At 43.3% G+C, this 21,220-nt stretch overlaps 1 protein-coding gene across 1 annotated transcript in view; it reads right to left on the bottom strand.

Moving 5' to 3' along the window:
• The window catches only part of CDH13 (cadherin 13), a 793,967-nt gene that overhangs the window by 13,791 nt on the left and 758,956 nt on the right, over positions 1-21,220 (bottom strand). Inside the window, exon 10 of the mRNA XM_065898620.1 lies at positions 17,411-17,553. Coding sequence (XP_065754692.1) covers positions 17,411-17,553 — 143 coding nt within the window. The remainder of the gene's footprint in view (positions 1-17,410; positions 17,554-21,220) is intronic.

Genomic DNA, 21,220 nt, shown 5'->3' with positions numbered 1-21,220 from the left:
TCCCACCCCACCATGTCCTGAAGTCCATTCTCTACATCTGCGTTTTTATTCCTGTCCAGCCCCTAGATTCATAAGAACCTTTTTTTTTTTTTTTAGATGCCATATATATGTGTTAGCATACGGTATTTGTTTTTCTGTTTCTGACTTACTTCACTCTGTATGACAGACTCTAGGTCCATCCACCTCACTACAAATAACTCAATTTCGTTTCTTTTTATGGCTGAGTAATATCCCATTGTATATATGTGCCACATCGTCTTTATCCATTCATCTGTCGATGGACACTTAAGTTGCTTCCATGTCGTGGCTATTGTAAATAGTGCTGCAATAAACATTGGGGTGCATGTGACTTTTTGAATTATGGTTTTCTCAGGGTATATGCCCAGTAGTGGGATTGCTGGGTCATATGATAGTTCTATTTTTAGTTTTTTAAGGAACCTCCATGCTGTTCTCCATAGTGGCTGTATCAGTTTACATTCGCACCAGCAGTGCAAGAGGGTACCCTTTTCTCCACACCCTCTCCAGCATTTGTTGTTTGTAGATTTTTTGACGATGGTCATTTTGACTGGTGTGAGGTGATACCTCATTGTGGTTTCGATTTGCATTTCTCTAATGATTAGTGATGTTGAGCATCCTTTCATGCGTTTGTTGGCAACCTGTATGTCTTCTTTGGAGAAATGTCTATTTAGGTCCTCTGCCCATTTCTGGATTGGGTTGTTCATTTTTTTGATATTGACTGGTGACTTATTTGGGAGTGATTTCCATTAGTGGGGAAGAAACAAGCTTGAAGGAAGCTGATCAATGGTTCATGAAGCATGAGAACAGATACTCTTAAAATTTTTTTTTTTAATTTTTAATTGAAGTATAGTTGATTTACAATGTTGTATTAATTTCTGCTGTACAGCAAAGTGATTCAGTTATACATATGTATACATTCTCTTTCACATTCTTTTCCATTGTGGTTTCTCACAGAATTTTGAATATGGTTCCCTGCGCTCTACAGTAGGACCTTGTTGTCTATCTATTCTGTATAGTTTGCATCTGCTCATCCCAAACTCCCACTTCTTCTGTTCCCCACCCCCCCCACCCCTGGCAACCACAAGCCTGTTCTCTATGTCTCTGCATCTGGGGAACAGATACTCTTTAGTGGGGCTGGTGGAAATTTAAATACATTAACACCCAAAGACAGTTCTAGAGTAAACATTCAAATAAGTATCTGCTAAAATAGGAACACAAATGTAATTAATCATCAGAAGGATGGCTACTTGTAATGGTGGCAGACCATCAACTTTTGTTAGCGCAAGAACTCAAAGGAAATGCGTAATTACTTTGAATTTGGTTTTTCACTGTCAGCTTTAGTAATTTGGTTGAATTTCTTTACTGAAAAAATATTTTTCTCTTTTTATGGAACTAATTGAATATCTCAGAGGAATCCATTATAATTTTTTCACTCTGAATATAATATGAAGTCATTTGGTACAATGGATGAGAAGGCATTATGAGTATTTGAAATATGGTCATAAGAACTGGCCTTTCGTGAACTTAATTATACTACTGTCTTCAGTTCCCCGTGTGTTATTCCCAGGCCAGGATGGTGATGTCTTTTTCTGAAGTCAAGTAAAATGAGCTTGTTTTTCTTTTGTTGAGAAGGTAAAGACTTGATTCTCAAAATCCTCAAGGAAAGCCTCTCCCAGTTTATATGCACAGGGTGGAAAAAAAATCACCATCCAAAATGAAATGTGATTCAATATGTAACGGTTCCTCACGAGCTCTTTGGCTCCAATAGTTCCGGAGGCCCAGGAAATACTGGAGCTTCTAGGTATTCCCTGGCACTCAGCAAAAGTCCCACGGCCCTCCTCTCCCCCTTTCCACCAGCAACCCCAAGCTCCCAAGGGCCCACTCCTAGCTCCAAAGGGATATGGAGCTAGACCTGCACTTGCTCCTCCGGGCAGCTCCTCAGAGGAACCCAGGGCCGCATTCCCGGAGGACACATTAAGGCTCAGAGAAAGTCCCACCTCGCAACCTGTGGAGGGATTGCTTGTCTCTGCAAGGGCTTCTGTCTTTAGAGTGTCAGGAGAGGGAAGGGTCCCGAGAGATGAACCACTCCTGTCAGTGGGTCTTAAATTGAACGGGAGGTGGGTTCCCCTTTGGGAATCTGATGAAGGTCATGCTCCTGCCTCCAGGGAAATGCACGTCCGTTCACACCGAGGGGTCCGCAGTCACTGGGAGTACTGGAAGTGCAGCCTGGGCTCTGAGCATGTTCAGAGCTGCTGATCTAAAACACCCTGGTTTTAGTTGTTGTGAGGCTGAGGTCAGAGAGTTTGAGGACGGGCTCAGATAAACTCCGTGAGTCTCAGGCCTCCTTCTCTAGAGCAAGGGTTAAACTTTGCTTTCTATGTCTGAACTTGCACTGTGTAGCTTGATTCTTACAGGCTCTCATTTCAACCATGAAAGCAAACTAAAATTCCTAAACCATGATTTGGGGTTATTATTTTTTGTATCTTTTTCTTATGAGCTACTTTTTATTGTGGTAACATATATATATAATATTTACCATATTAACCGTTTACAAAATTAATTAATTTATTTTTGGTTGCACTGGGTCTCCTCTAGTTGCAGCGAGCGGGGCTACTCTTCGTTGCGGTGCGTGGGCTTCTCATTGCGGTGGCTTCTCTTGTTGTGGAGCACGGGCTCTAGGTACGTGGGCTCAGTAGTTGTGGCTCACAGGCTCTAGAGCACAAGCTCAGTAGTTGTGGCGCACGGGCTTAGTTGCTCCGTGGCATGTGGGATCTTCCCACACCAGGGCTCGAACCCGTGTTCCCTGCATTGGCAGGCGGATTCTTAACCACTGTGCCACCAGGGAAGTCCCATTTTAACCATTTTTAAGTGTACAGTTCAATGGCATTGAGTACATCCCCACTGTGCAACCATCACCACTATCCATCTTGAGAACTTTTTCATCTTCCCCACCTGAAACTCTGCCTCCGTTAAATGACAACTCTCTCTTCCTCCCCACAGCCTTCAAATCTTGGTGGGTCATTCGTTTTGTTTCAAGCTTTCATGCTGCCAAACAATGGCTTGACATGGGTGAAACGGTCACCATTTTCTTTCCTGGATCTGAATGAGTGAATCTGTTCCATCAAGGGGACTGCGCCTTGAAGACCACAGAGATGCTCTGACATCGTGACGTTGTGCTCTGGACCACTGCTTGCTCCCAGTTCTGGATTCGTCGTTCCCACTCGGCACTGACAGCTTGTAATACCTCACGCATTGATCAGGACAGGAACAAATTGATCCTGCCGCTTGATTTTGAACCAAGACAATTTAACTTGTACTTCTTCACTGTGGTGGTGGTAACTTCCTCATGAGACGGTCGAGTTGGTGTCCTGTGCTCAGTGCCAGCTGTCCCGGCCAAACCCTCAGTCTGGTTGGTTCAGCATTTGATGCTTGGACTTCTGCGTTCTAGGTTTATTTGGGGGCAGAGCTGTGCGTTTTCTAAGAGAAGGAGGATCATGTAACTAATGAAAGTGAGCATTTATGGAGAGAAGCTGAACCCCCGCTGTAAATCAGAGCAAGAAAAGTTCAAGCAAACCAGAGAGGTTGCTGTTTTGAGCCCGTGGGGTTCTACCTTCCAATTTTCCGTCATTTTTTCAGAAGAGGAAACTGGGGTTCAGAAAGATTAAGTAACTTGTCCAAGGCTCTGTAGCATTGGTGGTGTGTCACCTGTTTGAGGGCTGTGGCCTATAAGACACAGTGTTCCCATGCCATGCACACTTTGGGAGCTCTAGCAAGGGAGTGGAATGATTGGTGATTGTAGCACAACCCACCATCTGTGCCAGACTCATCCGTGGAGCTCAAAGTTTAGGTATTTTGCTGCTTGTGGTTGGCATCAAATCAAGTATTGGTAGAAAGGGTAAAAAACAATCTCTGTGCTTTCGTTACTTAAGTGACCAACAATACATTGCTTTTTGTGGAAGGTGGGCGGAGCTAAGGCCTGTACCCAAGGAAACATGTCACACGTGGGTCTCCTGGCACTGCTTTGATGCTGTGGGTGGATGTAATGAGAAGCAGGGCCAGGTTTTTTTTGTTTGTTTGTTTGCTTGTTTTTTTAATTATGGGAATGTTATTTTATTCAGAACCCTGACCAAACAGGATTTCCACTTAGCCAAAAAAACACTGAAATTTTCTGATATGTTCCATTATTCAGAAGATATATATTTACATGTATATATACACACACACACACATATATATGATGTGCATGATATAACAGACAAAAACAGTGTGATTCTAATTAAAAGATATCTATGATTAGGAAAAAGATTAGAAAGAAATATATCAAAGCCTAAATAATGATTCTCTCTCCAGGGAATTAACATTAAAATAATACTTTTCTCCTTTCAGTCACCTTTAATAATAACCATGATTACCATAATAATCAGAAACAGAAATGTAAACTCAAAAGCTATACAGGGCTTAAAAATATTTTTTTCCAATTCCTCTTTCTTTCCTCTAATTGTTTTTACAATGAATTGATATTCAGTAAATTCACAGCGTTCTGCAACTACTACCACCATCTAATTTTAGAACATTTCCATCACCCCAAAAAGAAAGCTCGGGCCCATTTGTACTGACTCTTCATACCTACTTCCAGTACTAGACAACCACTAATCTACTTTCTTTTTCTATAGGTTTGTGTCTTCTGCACGTTTCTATAAATGGCATCATACAACGTAGCCTTTTGTGTCCGGCTTTGTTCACTCAGCGTGATGTTTTTGAGGTTCATCCATGTTACAGCAAGCATCAGTACTTCACTCCTTTTTATAGCTGGATCATATTCCATTCAGCTGATGGACCACATTTTGTTTATCCATTCACTAGCTAACGGACATTTGGGTCGTTTCTACTTTTTGTCTGTTACGAATAATGCTGCTGTGAACATGTGCATACAGGGACCAGATTTTCACATGCTACAATGTCCCTAGACTAGTAAGATAGGACCCCAGTGCATCTCCTCAAGAGAGTCCCCTTGGAAGAATAGGGTCCCTGGTCTTTCCACGTTTGGCTGGGCTGGCTTCATATGCAGAGAAGGTTGAATCTCAGCGAGAACTTTCAGAAGCTAGCTCTGAGGAGTAAAGGAAGGTAGTAAGTTTTTCTAGTCACTGGGCCTAGAGGCGTGTAGCATGTGTCTTACCTTGGGAATCGTGAATTTTGTATGGGGAATAGTGTGCACAGTGAGGCTGCCTGCTTGAAGAATAAAATGCAGGAAGAGAAAGTGAGAGGAGGGAAAGACGGGAAGCTCATTTCTGAGCTCCACGGGCTCTGAGCATCAGGACTGTTCTCCGGCATCATCCTATCATAATAGGTACCTGGTAGCTACCTACCTGGTAGGTGTTTGTGAGTGTGTGTGGTGAAGGAAAATGCAGTGTTTATCATAAGTTGCCACACAAGGAGAATGGGTGGCTCACGCTCAAAAAGCCTACACTCCCCTGGTTGAGTTTTGAATTAATTTAGGTTGATTTGAAAAAGCTAAGGATGTGTTGCTCTTTCCATGCATGTAATCATATGTGTTTGTATTTCCATACGTTTCCTTCTATTCTGAGAAAGTGTCCTCCTTTCCCCCACCTAGGGCAGAAACAAGGGTGTGTGTGGGATGGGGTCTGTGGAACTGGGGCTCAGAGTAGGGAGTCCACACCAGGAACAAGGAGGGAGACCTCAGCTGGGTGCCTTAGGAAAGCCTGAGGCCTAAACTCTGGGAGGGAAATCAGGAGGACGGGCCAATTCATGAGTAACCACAGTTCAGATGTGGCCCCTGACTGAAGGCTGGGCACCCCTGCTAGATTCTGAGGCTTGTCTGTCAGGGCAGAATGCTTGGGTGGGGCAAGCTACTCCCCACAAGTTCCTTCCGCAGTTCTGGGCATCTGTTGAACCTTAGCTAAGCAGCTGTGAGCAAATAAATGTCACGCTTCTTATTTCGTGTGAACAGGGCTCTAAGCTATCTTTACCTTTGCTCAGAAATGGGAGTGAACCAGGATTCTTCTCTGTATGGTCCCCCTTCGTATTGCTTAGTTCATCCCTGTGTTCTATTTACTATGGTTTGCAGGATCAGTATTTTACAGATTTTTAAATTTTTTTTTGGCATGTGCCCTGTAAGCCAAGAATCTCGTATTTTAATTCATAAGCGTTTTTTATTGCTTTGTTAATAGAGATCTTACCAATATCATTTTATATTTTGAAAACATTTAATAGTAAACCAACCAAAAACCTGGTAGAAAATAGATTTGCAAACTATGCCAGGTTTCCACGGGTGATACTCGATGTAGAGCTGAGGCAATTATTCACATAACTCAGACTCAAAAATTCTTCTGGAGGAGAAATAATCTGAAACCTGAACGGTTTAAAAAAAAAGTCCACCTTTTGGCTTTTTTTGTTTCCATTTTACGGACTTCAAAGAAAAGGCCAAAGTAGGGGAACAGTTGATTTGAAGGCCATGTTTAAACATGACAGTTTTATCTTATTCATTCAGCCAATAATTATTTATTGGGGCTCTGCCCTGTGTCTTACTGGATATGCACAAAAATCAACCATACAGGGTGCCTGTTCTTGAAATGTTAGCAGCGTGGCAGGAACAGATATGTAAACAGATGCAAGATAGCACTTTTTTTGGTTTTTTTTGAGGATAGCACTTTAAGTGCGGGAAGAGACGTGAGGATAAAATGTCACGGGAGCTTGCGACATGGAATAATTAACTGTCTGGGGACAGTTCCAAAGGCTCCATGAAGATGTGGCTTAGAAGCGAGAAAACTTTGTGTAGCTGGAGAAGGTTGTTCTAGACAGAGGGAATCGTGTGACTATTTTGTGGGAATAAGTTTTCGTAGACTTTTAAGCAGGATGCTGGCGTTGTTAAGAGCAGGAGATGCTGGAGGCAGGGAAAGGAGAGGGCTTGAGTGAGGAGAGAGGGCACAGGAGGACCAGCTGGGCGGCCAGTGCAGTAACGCGGACTGACGATGGGGGATGAGGTGAGGGCAGCCAGGGTGCAAGAGCAGAGGCTGGATTCAGGGGGCTGGATAGACAGTGAGAGCTGGACTGGGAGCGATGGGGCAGGAGCCTCAGTGGGGATGGGGTTCCAGCTTGGGGACCGTGCAGGTGGTGATGCTATTACCCAAGCTGGGGAAGAGGGAATACCAAGGAGTACAAGCTAAGAGACCCCTCGGCACGATGAACTGAGCTGGCGTAGATGGGCATTGCAGACGGTATTTTAATGCCCAAGTCAGCTTTTCTCCCCAATAACGTTTGAAAACATTATGTTTAAGATGGTTGATTTGGCTGGTCAGCATGGAAATGCCCTGCTGTCAGGTAGATGAAGGGTGGCTTAAGTCTCCCCACTCAGACAGAAGCAAGCTCCGTGAATGGATGTCGAGGGTGGCATTTTCTGGCTAATTCTCTGATTCAGAGCCCTACTCCGAGTGGAGGGCTCTGCAGCCCGTCCCTGCTCTAGAAAAATGCTCAGACCACCACGAGGGTGGTCGCCAGATGGCATGTCATAGTTTGCTTCAGACACTGTTGATTCTGCAATGAAAAGTTTAGAAAAATCAGTCCATAACTCAGCTCAAGTGGGTTGACTTAAATATTTAAGTTTTACAACATTAAAGTCCTTACAAAGCACCAGGAATTTTGCATTCCTGATTTCCCATCCTTGTAACAACGCAGCAGGGCAGGTGGCGTTATCCTCACTCTGCAGGTGGGGAAACAGGCTGAGAGGGCCTAAGTCTCACACTGATGGTGGCACAGTGAAGTTGGGGAGCTGGCCCATTCCGAGGGTTAGCAGAGCACCAGGCCCCAGTCTCTCTGTGGAGTGTACTTGCTGCCTACAGATGGCTCTGATCACAGCCTTTCTATTACCAGATCTCAAGAGCTCTTTTATCGGGCCATTTTGTCAGTGACAAAATTGTAGCTAGTATTCTCAGCGTGATTGATATTTTACTGGTACTTGAAATAACAAGGAATGATCACTGGGCCTTCAATTTATTTTTCTTCCTCAATTACTATAACAGCTGAGATAAGGGGTGTTAAACTGGCTTAATTGGGTTGCCATCATAACTAATGGCTTGATTTTATCCAAACTAGCATCTTTTAAGTAGAATTAATCTAAGTAATTTGACTACATCCCCTAAGCAGTCTTGGTTGATCTACACAAAGAGGCATCTTTTTGAAGTTCAGGTCCCTGTCATCCCCAGTTTGGGGGCCGTTGTTATCCTGTGGTTTAGTGGTCATTTCACTATGGGGCCGAATAACTTTTTTTCTCTTTTAATCAATTTAAAAGTATTTTGCACAATATTTCAATTTAGAATCACTTTGCGTTATCAGAACGTCTATTATATAGGAGACTGAAGGAAAAGACAGGTGAGGACCTGAGATATCTTAGCTTATGAAAAATCATTATCTTGGTCTATTCCATTTTAATTTTACAGCTATTATGCTTGGTTCTCTATCTGGGTCTTCTTGGTAACCCACAGCACATTTTCCACCGACAGACTCAAACATACTTTACACAAGTTGCTAAGTTATGAAAACATGCCGCCAAATTTAGCGATAGCCGGGCTTGTTTTTATGCTATCATCCTTCCCTCGTTCCTTTCAGTGAAAATAGATGGGGATGTGACGCTTGACAGTTGCATAAAGCCTTCATATGGATGCTAGAGACAGCACGCGTTTCCTGGTTCAAACTATTTCGTACGCACCAAGCCTTAGTAAGAACGAAGAGAGAGAATTTTTTTCTTTTTTCTTTAAACTCGCTGCATAGCCTGGGTGCTGGGAGCAAGGGCACTTGAACTTCCTGAAGCAGAGTATGTGTCTTTGGCATTTGGAGTCACAATTTAGAACTTCTCTGAGGGCATAAGAGCCATTCAATAACAATCATGGAACGCTGAACCCTACACAATTTCAGAACAGGAGGAGGAGTGAAAGATGAGGTTACAGGTGAGAAGGGGGTAGGAAGACCAGCCTGACAGAATCCTGAGCAGGAGGCAGTAAGCCAAGAAGCACCAGCCGGCTATGCCTTCTTGCCCATGGCCATCTCCAGTGGGATTCCAGAACTCTTACAAGAAACTGCTTGTGGCAGTTTTCGGCCCACATAAGACAGTGAGGCTAACACTTGACCTTTCTGGCGATTACCTGAGCAGCAACGATAATCACACTGGGATTTGCCCGGTGCTAATTGCTGCTGCTTTGCACCCCTGTCAGCACATCCCCAAAGGGATGTCACCTGACTGCATTCCTGAATGTCGTCTCTCCATCTTGGTATTTTCCTTAACAGTCATTTTTTTTTTCCCCTTTCTTAACATATGCCAGAAATTCTGTGTTCGTTTAAGTCTTTAATGAAGGAGTTCCTGTACTCTGAAGGCACTAATCTGGACCACATAAGTGATGATATTCGTTTCTAAAGGTAAACTGCTCGCCAACACGGAAAGTCACACCATATCATCTGTAGGATGAAAGGCTTTACTGTGCCAATCATTCAACCACAGCCATTTCTGCTTTAGCAAAACAAAAGCATTTCGCTTATAATAAAACAATGTTGTTAGGTAATTTATAGCTCATTAAAACCGATAACAGTTTACGAAAAGTGCCTTGTACATCCTTGAGAGTGCTGTGAGTTACAACCTAGCCTCTATCTGTAGGGAGTGATTAGTGTCTTTCCCTCCCCGAATCATCCATAACCCGGGCATTATCAATATTACTGTGAAGCGCGATTCTGGAATCTATATAGACTTGCTTTGGGGCCCCCCACAAGCAAACAGGTCCAAAGAATTTTTAATTTCTATTAACTCAGAACAGATTTCCAGCCCTGTATCTGACTATTTTTTTTACATTCCTCCATTCTGATATCACAGTTTCTAGTCTCTAAGAGGTACCTAAAAAGTATATTCTCTTTCTGTGCTGCCTCACCACTGTTCTGAACTGAATAAGTAGAGCTGTGTGTAGCAGCTATGATGGGGTCACTTCGCTTTTTGCCAAGTGTTGCAGGGACTGCAGAGCGCATGCTTCACCTTGTTCTCTCTGCAGACATCCTGTCATTCACCCCTGTTGGCAGTCTGCCACCCGCCCACCCCCAGCAGCTGGGGACTGTCCTTCCTTAGAATGACAAGATGCTGAAAGTCTAGCTTTAGGGTAACAGATACTTAGAGAGCACATGAATGGTCACAGCCTCCTGGGGAAGGCACAGTGGACCAGGGACACGCTCCCTGTGTAGCCATATATATATTTTTTCTTAAGTTGTATTGAAATATAGAAACTTTCATGTTTCCACAAATACACAGCTTGAAGAAACTTCACAATCTGAACACACCCATGTAGTTAGCCCAGTGTATACACAAGATCAAGAAACTCCTCCACAGTTCCTTAAAACGCTAAAATAGAGCTACTGTAGGCATATATCTGGAGAAAACCATAATTCGAAAAGACACATGGCACCCCAATGTTCATTGCAGCACTATTTACAGTGGCCAGGACATGGAAGCAACCTAAACGTCCATCAACAGATGAATGGATAAGGAAGATGTGGTACATATTTACAAAGGAGTATTAGCCATAAAAAGGAATGAAATAATGCCATTTGCAGCAACATGGATGGACCTAGAGATTATCATACTAAGTGAAGTCAGACAGAGCAAGACAAACATCATATGATATCATTCATATGTGGAATCTAATTTTTAAAAATGATACAAATGAACTTATTTACAAAACAGAAAGAGGCTTACAGATATCGAAAACAAACTTATAGTTACGAAAGGGGAAAGCAAGGGGAGGGATAAATGAGGAGTTTGGGATTAACAGATAGACACTATCATATATGAAATACATAAACAACAAGGACTTACTATATAACACAGGGAACTACACTTAATCTTTTGAAATGACCTACAAGGGAAAAGAATCTGAAAAAGAATATATATATATTCTTTTTTAGCTATATATATAGTTATTTACAACATTGTATATCAACTATACTTCAATTAAAAAAAGAGCCCTTCCACAACGTAATCTGGAAGCATGGGTTAGTTTCGCCCATTTGACCTTCATATAAATGGAATCATTCCATGTGCAATCTTCTGCTTCAGCCTTCTTTTTGCTCAATGTTACGTTTGCAAGATTCATTCGTGTTGCTGTGAATAGCTGCACGTCATTCATTCTCAGCGCTGTACAGACCCAACTGTGTGAATGTTCCACCATTTATTTATTCTACTTTTGTTGGGCATTTGGACAGTTTCCAGTTTTGAGCTATCATGAATAGTGCTGTTATTTACATTCTGGCAGAGGGGTTCTGGTGAACAGATACACACACTTCCCGTTGGATGTACAGCTAGGCACATAATTCCTGGATCACAGGGGATGCATATGTTCACCCTTTGTTGATACTTGCAGTTTCCAGAGTGGCTGTACCAGTTTACACTTCTCGCGGCTGGATATGAGAGTTCTAACGATTTCATATCCTTGCCGACACTTGGCATCTTCCATCTTTTCACTTCAGTCACTTTGAAGGTGTGCTGAGTATTGAATTTCATTGCATTTCCTTGATCAATTTGTATTTTAGTTTGTATTTGGATAGTTTAATTTTTATTTCCTTGATGCATGAAGTTGAGCATCTCTTCATAAGTTTATTGGCATTTGTATATCCTCTGTTGTGAATGCCTGTTCAAGTCCCTTAGCCATTCCTCTTTGAGTGGTGCCTTTTGCATATAGATTGTAGGATTCCTTTATAATATAAATACCTCCTACTTTGTGGGTTACCTTTTTACATTCTTGATGGTATAATCTGATGAACTGAAGTTCTTAATTTTAATATAATATATCATTTTTTCCCTTTTGTCGCTAGTACTTTTGTGTCCTGTTTAAAAAAACTTTGCCTATGCCAAGGACATCAATATGTTCTAATATGTTTTTCTCTAAAAGATGTATTATTTTACCTTCCACATTTTGACCTGTAACATATTTAGAATTGGTTATTATATATGGTATAAGAGAGGGGTCAGGATAATTCTTTTCATATGTGTGAAACCCAGCACTATTTATTGAAAAGACCATGCTTTCTCATCTGCACTACCATGTTGTCCTTGTCATAATCAGGGACTGTATATGTGTGGATCTGTTTCTGAACTCCCTATTCTATTTCATTGGCCATTTTTTTCTATCTTTGAGCAAACACCACACAGTTTGAATTATTATAGTTTTCTTTTTTTTAAAAAATTGTTTATTTATTCATTATTTTTGGCTGTGTTGGGTCTCTGTTTTTGCATGCGGGCTTTCTCTAGTTGCAGCAACCGGGGGCTGCTCTTTGTTGCGGTGCGCGGGCTTCTCATTGCAGTGGCTTCTCTTGTTGCAGAGCATGGGCTCTAGGCGTGTGGACTTCAGTAGTTGTGGTGCATGGCCTTAGTTGCTCCGCACCATGCGGGATCTTCCCGGACCAGGGCTAGAACCCGTGTCCCCTGCACTGGCAGGCATATTCTTAACCACTGCAGCACCAGGGAAGTCCCTGAATTATTACAGTTTTCTAATAGGTCTGGATATATGGTAGTGTCAGCCTTCCAACTTATTCTTCAAGATTTCCTTGGCTATTTTTAGCCCCTTGTATTTCCATATGAATTTTATAATCTGTTTCTTCCCCTTCTTCTCAAAACAAAAACCTGGGATATTGCTTGGGATTGCATTGAATCCTTTAGGCCCATTTGGAGAGAACTGACATTTTAATAGCATTGAGTCTCCTAATCCATGGATATGGTATAGGTCTCTATTTACACAGGATTAAAAACTCTTAGTAGTGTTTTGTAGTTTTCAATATAGTCTTTGTGCTGTGTCCTCATGTGGTGAAGGAAGTCTCTGGGATCTCTTCTATAAGGGAATTAATCCCGTTCGTGAAGGCTTCCATCCCCATGGACCTCCCAAAGGCCCTACCTCCAAATACCAGCACACTGGGGATTAGATTTCAACATGTAAATTTGGGGGGAGACACAAACATTCAGTCTATAGCATCAGCCATCCCATCCTCCAATCCCTCATACCTTCAAAACCTGGCAAATGTCTTAAAAAGAGAATGGCTGTGTGTTTAAGGTAAGTTTGCTTGCTTTGTTAGGTCTTTGTTTCAGTGGGACCCCAGGAGATATTATTCTGCCCTTTAAAAGGCATTTATTTATAACCATGTGCTTAAGAGCCCTCAGGTTTTCACTCTGTCACACCAGCCACATGACCGTTACAAGTGTTTCTCATTTCTTTCTTTCCATCCTGGGCCCTGCCTGGGTCAGGCCTGATCCTCACGCAGAATCTAAAACAGCCCCAGAGAGAAAAAAATGGCTGGTGGCCCTACACTCTTTTTAGAATGGTTCTTTCTTCTTTCCTATTTTAGTTTTTAGTTGAGTTAGGCTTCATTGCTTCTGCAGCTCTCTGATGCCTTTACAATTAAGACTTTTGTAATGTATCCAGATTTTTCTAGCTTTTGCAGTGGGGACATTGGTCTACTACAACCTACAATAAAGTTCCCATGGCCATATATTTTATTGAAATGTTTTGGCATAAATTCCTGAGTTGACTCCTTGCTTGGAGAAAATCAATTTATTTTGCTTTAGTTTCCCTCGTGTTGTATGACAATAATTCCTTATTCTTTCATTCCATCAAATACACTGAATTTCTATAAAATTAATAAACTCAAATGCTTACTTTGTATAACATTGAGCCATCAATTAGTACTATTAACTTTGATCTAACAGCACTTACTGTTGGTTTTTCCTGGTTAACCACAATATCTAGAGATACGTTTTCAGTGAGTGACAAAAACGAGTCTTTAAACAAAAGTTACTCTGATTTATGAGGTCTTTGAAAATTTATTCTCTTTGCGCTAAGTCTTTTGGGCCTTATTCAAGACTATCATCTCTAATGATGATTCTATATAGTAATGCCAACTTGTTTTTTATTTATCATTCCATCTTCAGGGACATTTCTATCCTTTGGAAACATCTGTGACATCAGATTTGGATTTCCTTGTCTGATATTAGTATTAACAGAGTTAGATAAGAAATAGATTTCAAACTGCATTATTTCTTGAGGACCATTCTCGGCTGTATTCTTTCCTGTCTATAACCCCATTGGGGTGGGACTGACATTTACTGAACATTTAATATTGCTTTTGATGGAGAGTGTAGAGGGCACAGCACTTCATTTTCTCACTACAACCTCGTAAGTAGAAATTATCTTCCTCATTTTGTAGAAGTATTATAGAAACTGAGCCTCAGAAGCTATCAGCAGCTTGCCCTGTCACACCTGGAGAGAAGACTCCTGTTTCCGGCAAAAATTAAAGTGTATTTCATTTCTAGTTTTTTGGATGAATAATTGCATAAAATATTTTATAAGGCAATGGTAACTAAACTATTTGCTGGGTTTCAAACTTCCTTCATGTGTTCTTAGCTGAGAATTTTCTCTACAAGTACAGATACTTTTACGTAGTAGAGAACTCTGAAATCATTACTTTAGCTGATCTATAATTTATACTTTTCGTTTGAAAAGCATTTTAAAATTCTTGGCTTTTTGTCCTCCACTGTTGATGCCCTTAGCACTCCTGTCTAGACCTACTCCTTCCACAAAACGTATCTGTTCTGATGGCGACAATCTCTTGCATTGTGACTCCCTGAGTAAAACCTCCTGGCCTCTATTTCAGGCCCACGTTGCAGTGTCTCATGGGATCATCTCAACATCCACCCCATAAGGACAACATGGGAACAATCCTTTGAAACCAGTTCCATTTCTATTAATGGACTAGATTTCTCACTAGAAATGTTCGTATTGCCATTCTCTCTTTCATATTGAGTATGGGTTGTTTTCAAAGCCTTGTTTTTTCCATCCAAATGTTTTCTAGATTCATCCTTTCTAGTTTGTTTCTGTTGCCAACAGGCATACCTTGACCCCTTCAACTAAGATACCTGCTATGTCTTACAATGTTTCCCAGCTCCAGACTCACTCCACCCAAACGACTTCCACTGCTTCTCTTACCTTGATTTCTGCACAGCTTTCTAATGCCTCCTTGCCTCATGTCTCATCATGATCTGATTGATTTTCTACACCGCCACAGGGGTTATCCTTCTAAAGTACAGCGTTTATTCTCGAGGAGTTTGATAACCAAATCAAACTCCTTGGCATAGCATATGGAGCGTTTCATGATCTATTTTATGATCTCTTCCACATATACATGAGTGCCTGCTCTAAGTCAGGCACTGTGATAAGAGCTGGGCATTCCACACAAGACCTAGTAACCTTATCTCTGTAAATATGGAGCCTCCAGTAATGCCGACCAATGTTTAAGTGTCTCACATAACCACCTTCTTTCAGGCTTCTAGTAGAATGCCTTCCCTTTTCTCAACCTATCCTTCATCACTCGGTTTAGAGATCCCCTCAACCAAGAAGCTCCCCGTGACCACCTCTGAGGCTGGATGAGGGGCTCCTCTGGGCTTAGTTCCAGTAGGACAGCTGTGACAGTGTATTGCCACCTTCTGTTTGCTAGCTTAACTTGCCAAGTAACTCGTTAGCTCACTGAGCACAAGGACAATGTATTATTCATCTTTGAGTCTCCAGGACCAAGCACAGTGTCTGGTCCAGCTCTCTGTTGATGAATGTCCATGTGCTATTTCATCATGTCAGTTTCCTCCTCAAGAACTTATGGGATCCTTGGGGGGCCTGCTCTATCAGATGACTTGCCCAGATTTTGAGATGTCTTGAAGATATGACTTTCCGGTATACATCCAAATAGGTTTCTACATATGTACTCACAGTGGATGTAACCCTTCTCTTTCCTTTTCTTACCTCCCATGCCACACTCCCTTTTAATTTTGACTCCTCTGCTCTATGCCCTCAGATACCCTGACCTCCTGACCCTGCCATTTATCCAAATCCTGTCTTTCAAGGCCAGACTCAAAGGTTGACTTTACTGTGAAACCCGCTCTGCCTACTGGGTGCCACACTGATCACTCACCTCTTGGACACGTGTTCTCCTACTTGGTTTTGTGTAAGTACCCAGCCTCTGAGAATTCTTAGTTCACCCGTTATTGGGTAATGAAGGCACATATAAAGAACCCTATAAAAATATTCATTTTGATATATATATAGGACTCAAAACCGAATCTTCAGCTATGAACAGCTGACTTTTAGGAATTACAGGGAGAGCAAAACTTCTTGTGTGATTGACACAGTAGACATCTTAGCTTAACATACCCAGAAACCGACTCTGATTCCCCCCATCTCAGCCAATGGCAAATCCTGTTAACTCTGTGTCCGAAATATATAGAGTATCTCCAGAATCTGATCTCTTCTCATCCCCTACTCTATTACCGGTCCAAGCCACCATCTTTCCTAGGTTGCCCTCAGTCTCCTAAGAGGTGTCCCTACTTCTGTCCTTGTCTCCTATGTCTGATCTCAACAGAGCAGAATGATCACGGCACTTTGAACTGTACTCAGAACTTGGCTATGGTAACCCATTTCAACATAAAGTAGAAGCCAAGGGTTGTACAGAGGCCAACGTGACCCTACATGATCTGCATCCCCATACCCTTCATGTACCACTGCCCTCTCTGCTCCAGCCCCCAGCCTCCTTGCTCTTCCCTTACATTGCTTCAGGGGCCCCATCCCCACTTTCTTCATGTTTTTGCTCAATGTCACTTCCTCAATGAGCCTCTCACGGCTGCCTGGTTCGAACTGTAGCAACCTTTCATTTGCTATCTTTTTCCTGTTTCATACATAAATAGTATACTTTCTTTTTTTTCTGAATAGTATGTATTTTACTCAATTTCCTTCCGTTCTCCGTGACTGTGTCAGCTGCACGAGGACAGTGATTTTTGTTTGTTCACAACTGTATCCCCAGTGTCTGGAACAGAGTCTGAGTTGTGGATACTGCATTATTAGCTTTTGAACGAACAGCAATTGATCCACGCTTATGAAGCTACCAGCTGAGGGGACCTGATGTCTTTCCATGGTGCATATCATAAAAGGAAAAAAGCTGAGGGAACAATTCAATTGTCAGGGTCGGTGATATCCTCTGGGACTTCCTTTCAACTTGCATTAGGTAAAAAAACCCTCCTTGTAGATGACAACATGACACCAAGATGAAGGACATCAATGTGGCTTCCTAGCCTTGGCGCCTACTTGAGACGGAGCACAGTGAGCTCACTGCTCTGACCCTTAACTAGACAAAGACTCAGGAATTCCAGGACTTGGGGATTTTACTGACTCACGTGTGTTTACACATTTGCTTTCCCTGCCCCCCACCCACATTTAATTCTTCCCAAGCACACCTTTAGGTATATCAGAAGAAACGTAAAAATATATTTAAAACTGAAAAGTATTCACTTATTGGCATTTAAAAAATTACTCACCACTGTCGATTGCCAGGAAGAGGGCAGTGTACACGCTGTTATGGACGAATGGGGACTCGCGGTCCAGCACAGCAGTGGTGTCAACAGTCCCGTTGATGGGGTTGATATTCAGCCAGCCTGCTGGGTCCTTGTAAACAGAATACCTGAAAAAAAAAAAAATCCCCAAATGACGTCAGATTACATTCAAAATAGATTCAAGAAATGTTCAAGGAGTACTGGGCACAAGCTCCCAGGGTAGCTGCCAGATAATTCTTAATACAAATCCACAAACATCATTATAGCACAGTTGTTCATTCAGAAAGTAATGACCGACCATTAATTAACTCTGGGCCTTTTCTGTTTTAAATATTTTGTACATGCACCTCCTTTATTCCTCATGACAAGCCTGGGAGGAAGGAGCTCTTATCTGCCCAGCTCTCATAGAGGCAGAGTTCACAGCCTGTCTCCTGAGTCCAAGCCCAGCTTTTTTTTTTTTTTTTTCTTCTGCTTTTACATCTTGGATGTATCTGGTATGCAGACTAGGCAGGAGAAGCACTGTCATGAAGGTACAGGCAAGGCACATGGACGCTTGGAGGAAGAAGTAATTATCTCTGATGGAGGGCAACCCCAGGGTCCTCACAGAGGATGCAGTATCTGAACTAAGACAGAAGGAATGGGGGGATATTGTCAGAGGATGAGAGGACAGACACGTCAGGAAAAGAGAAGAGTATGAATCAACATATGGAACAGAGATATCACTAAAAATGTAAGTTCCTCAAGAGCAAGGATATCTGTTCACTGTCATGACCCCAGCTCCTAGAACATTACTTAGCACATATACAACACTCAATAGATAGTTGCTGAGTGAATGTTTTTGAGAGTCCAGCTGCCGATGCAGGGGACACGGGTTCGTGCCCCGGTCCGGGAAGATCCCACATGCCGCGGAGCGGCTGGGCCCGTGAGCCATGGCCGCTGAGCCTGCGCGTCTGGAGCCTGTGCTCTGCAACAGGAGAGGCCACAACAGTGAGAGGCCCGTGTACCGCAAAAAAACAAAAAAAACAAACCAAAACAAAAATCAGGTCAGGGGGCTTCCCTGGTGGCGCAGTGGTTGAGAACCTGCCTGCCAATGCAGGGGACATGGGTTCGAGCCCTGGTCTGGGACGATCCCACATGCCGCGGAGCAACTAGGCCCATGCGCCACAACTACTGAGCCTGCGCGTCTGGAGCCTGTGCTCCGCAACAAGAGAGGCTGCGATAGTGAGAGGCCCGCGCACCGCGATGAAGAGTGGCCCCCGCTTGCCACAACTAGAGAAAGCCCTCGTACAGAAACGAAGACGCAACACAGCCATAAATAAATGAGGCAGAAGGAAATAACTGCCCTTAAAAAAAAAAAATAATAATCAGGTCTCCATCGCTGTCCTATATAATTGCATTTTTGCTGGGCCCTTTGTTTCCCTCTATTAGTTGATGTATTTTGTTTGGTGCCTCTTCCAATCGGAGACCTTAGGGAGGTCTGCCCGTGCCGCAGATCTCCTTGATGCCCATCTTCCTGTATCTCCTCAGAACCACAGCCACGGAGAGAGGAGGACGGGGTCATTCCATTTACTGAGAATTCCCAAGTGCCCAGTGCTGGGTTTCACCATGCCCACGCCCTCCAAACTAAGAGCTGCATGGAAGCCCCTGGAAGTAGGTGTGATCCTCCCCAACCCTGGAGCTTTTTACCCGAGAGGGGAAAACAGCTCAACACCTATCAACCGACCTGCCCTTCCAACCTCCTGGCCTATGAGCCCTTGTGTCAAATCAGCCCTTTGGACCAACTGGCCAGGCACTCTGTAAGTTTCTGCATTTTCAAAGGTGTCTTTTAAATAAACCTTTAGTGCAAAAATACTGGCGTGCAAGATATTTTCTGTGCTTCTGGGCCTGAAAAATGCATATGCCTTATTAAATTGGCATTTCCAGGCAATTTATCTGTAATGTGAACTTTGCTTGTTACAGGGGAAGAAAAATCAAATTAAAAACAAGACTCATTTCAGTCTGTATGCAGCTTCACAGGAGCTGCTCACGTGCTCGCCAAGGCTCGACCTCTTCCAGGTGTCAGCGTCAAAAGACACAGGGCAGGCTGATTAGCAGATCAGAGCAGTGGGGAGGCGGGGAGGGGGGCACCTAACCACGGTCCTGCCCTGCTTCCCTCCTGGGAAGCGGGTTTACTGTCCGCAGGGCCCTGGCAGAGCAGGGAAGGAAGCTCCCAGGCCAGAGGCCCGGGCCTGGTATTGACCTGGAAGGACTTCCAAGCCAGGGGCCCAGCTCTCATGGGGGGAAACCATCAGAAATATCCCGTGTGATGGCATGGATTATAGGGAGGGTTGGTATTTTTAGACCAACATACGAGCCTAAGCGCAGCTCATTCTCAAAGCGGAGTCAGTAAGGATGGGAAAGATTATGAGAGCCTGGAAAATGAAAAGAAGAAAGGGGAAATACAGAGTGATTTCCTATTCCTACTGAAGGAAGCAAACAACCCTGTAAAACCACAGGGAAGAAAGGAAACAGCAGGTGTATAATCAGCTCCTCACTTAATTCCCCCTATGTTAGAAGAAATATCTGCTTGGGTGACTCAAATCAACCATTTTATTTAAAAACAGAACTAGAAAGAATTCCCAGCAGAAGGAAATACAATGTTTTGAAATAGCTCATGTAGCTATGGCTCTGAGTACAAAGGAAAGGGCATATTTCAAATCTCCTCACAAAACATACACGAGACTGAGGGACCAGTGGATTCCAGAATCCCAGCTCAGTTACACAGCACAGGCCATCACAGCGTCTGCAGAAATCTGGGGGACAGCGTTCTCTCCCGCTCCTGGGGAGCCAGAGCCAAGGAAGCAGTCTTGCTAACAGGAAGGGCTTCTCAGGGACGGAGAGATGCCACAACCAGCAGACGTGGACAGAAGAGCTGCCCAGATCCCTACCGTGACAACAAGCAATGCACAACCACACCTAAGGAGCTCACTTTCCACCCTTCAGTGGACAAAGGCACGTTTGGTGTGAGTCCATTATCTCTGCTCTGCCACAGGAAGTAGGAGGTGAGATCACTAGGGATTATCTTTTGCTTGGACCACTCCAGTACACCTGGTTCTTGCTTCCATTCTACTTGCTACAGTCAATTCTTCAAAGAGCAGCCAACTGAAAATTGACCATTTTCAGTGTATATCTCATATGATGTAAGTTCCTGCTCAGAATCCTCCAGTAACTTCCCTCTGGGCACAGAATAAAATCCAAACTCCTGACCATGTCCCCAAGGCTTTGCCTAACTCTCCACCCGCCTTTCATCTACCTCATTTGACTGTGTCTCTGGTACCTAGAAGAGTGCCTGGCACACACTGAGTAGCTACTCAGTTGTTGGATGAATGAATGAATGAATGAATGAACAAGCCTTCTTCAACATGCTTTGACTGATCCAGATCCTGGGTGACCCAGAATTCTAAAGGAATTTTGTCCCGAGGTGCCCCATGGACAGACCTCTCAAAGAGGCTACTAGGCAGGGAGCAAAATGGCTGACTTTCAGAAGGAAAGCAGGAGTCCAGCACAAACCATATTTTTTGGCACAAAGCCTGAGTTCAGGCACAGTGAGCCCTCCTCCCAGGTAGGGTGCTGGGAACCCGCCAGAAATCCAACCTTCCAGGCATCAGCCAAGGGCCAACCTTGCCAGCAGGACTTTCTGGGGACAGCAGTTTCAGGCTCTTCTCTGCATGTTCCATGATCAGAACAAGGAGACTGATGGATCAAAAGAAATTCTACTTCTGGGCTTCCCTGGTGGCGCAGTGGTTGAGAGTCCGC

Source organism: Phocoena phocoena, chromosome 20, assembly GCF_963924675.1.
Source record: "Phocoena phocoena chromosome 20, mPhoPho1.1, whole genome shotgun sequence".
NCBI lineage: Eukaryota > Metazoa > Chordata > Mammalia > Artiodactyla > Phocoenidae > Phocoena > Phocoena phocoena.
This window is presented reverse-complemented; position numbering and strand designations above follow the sequence as displayed.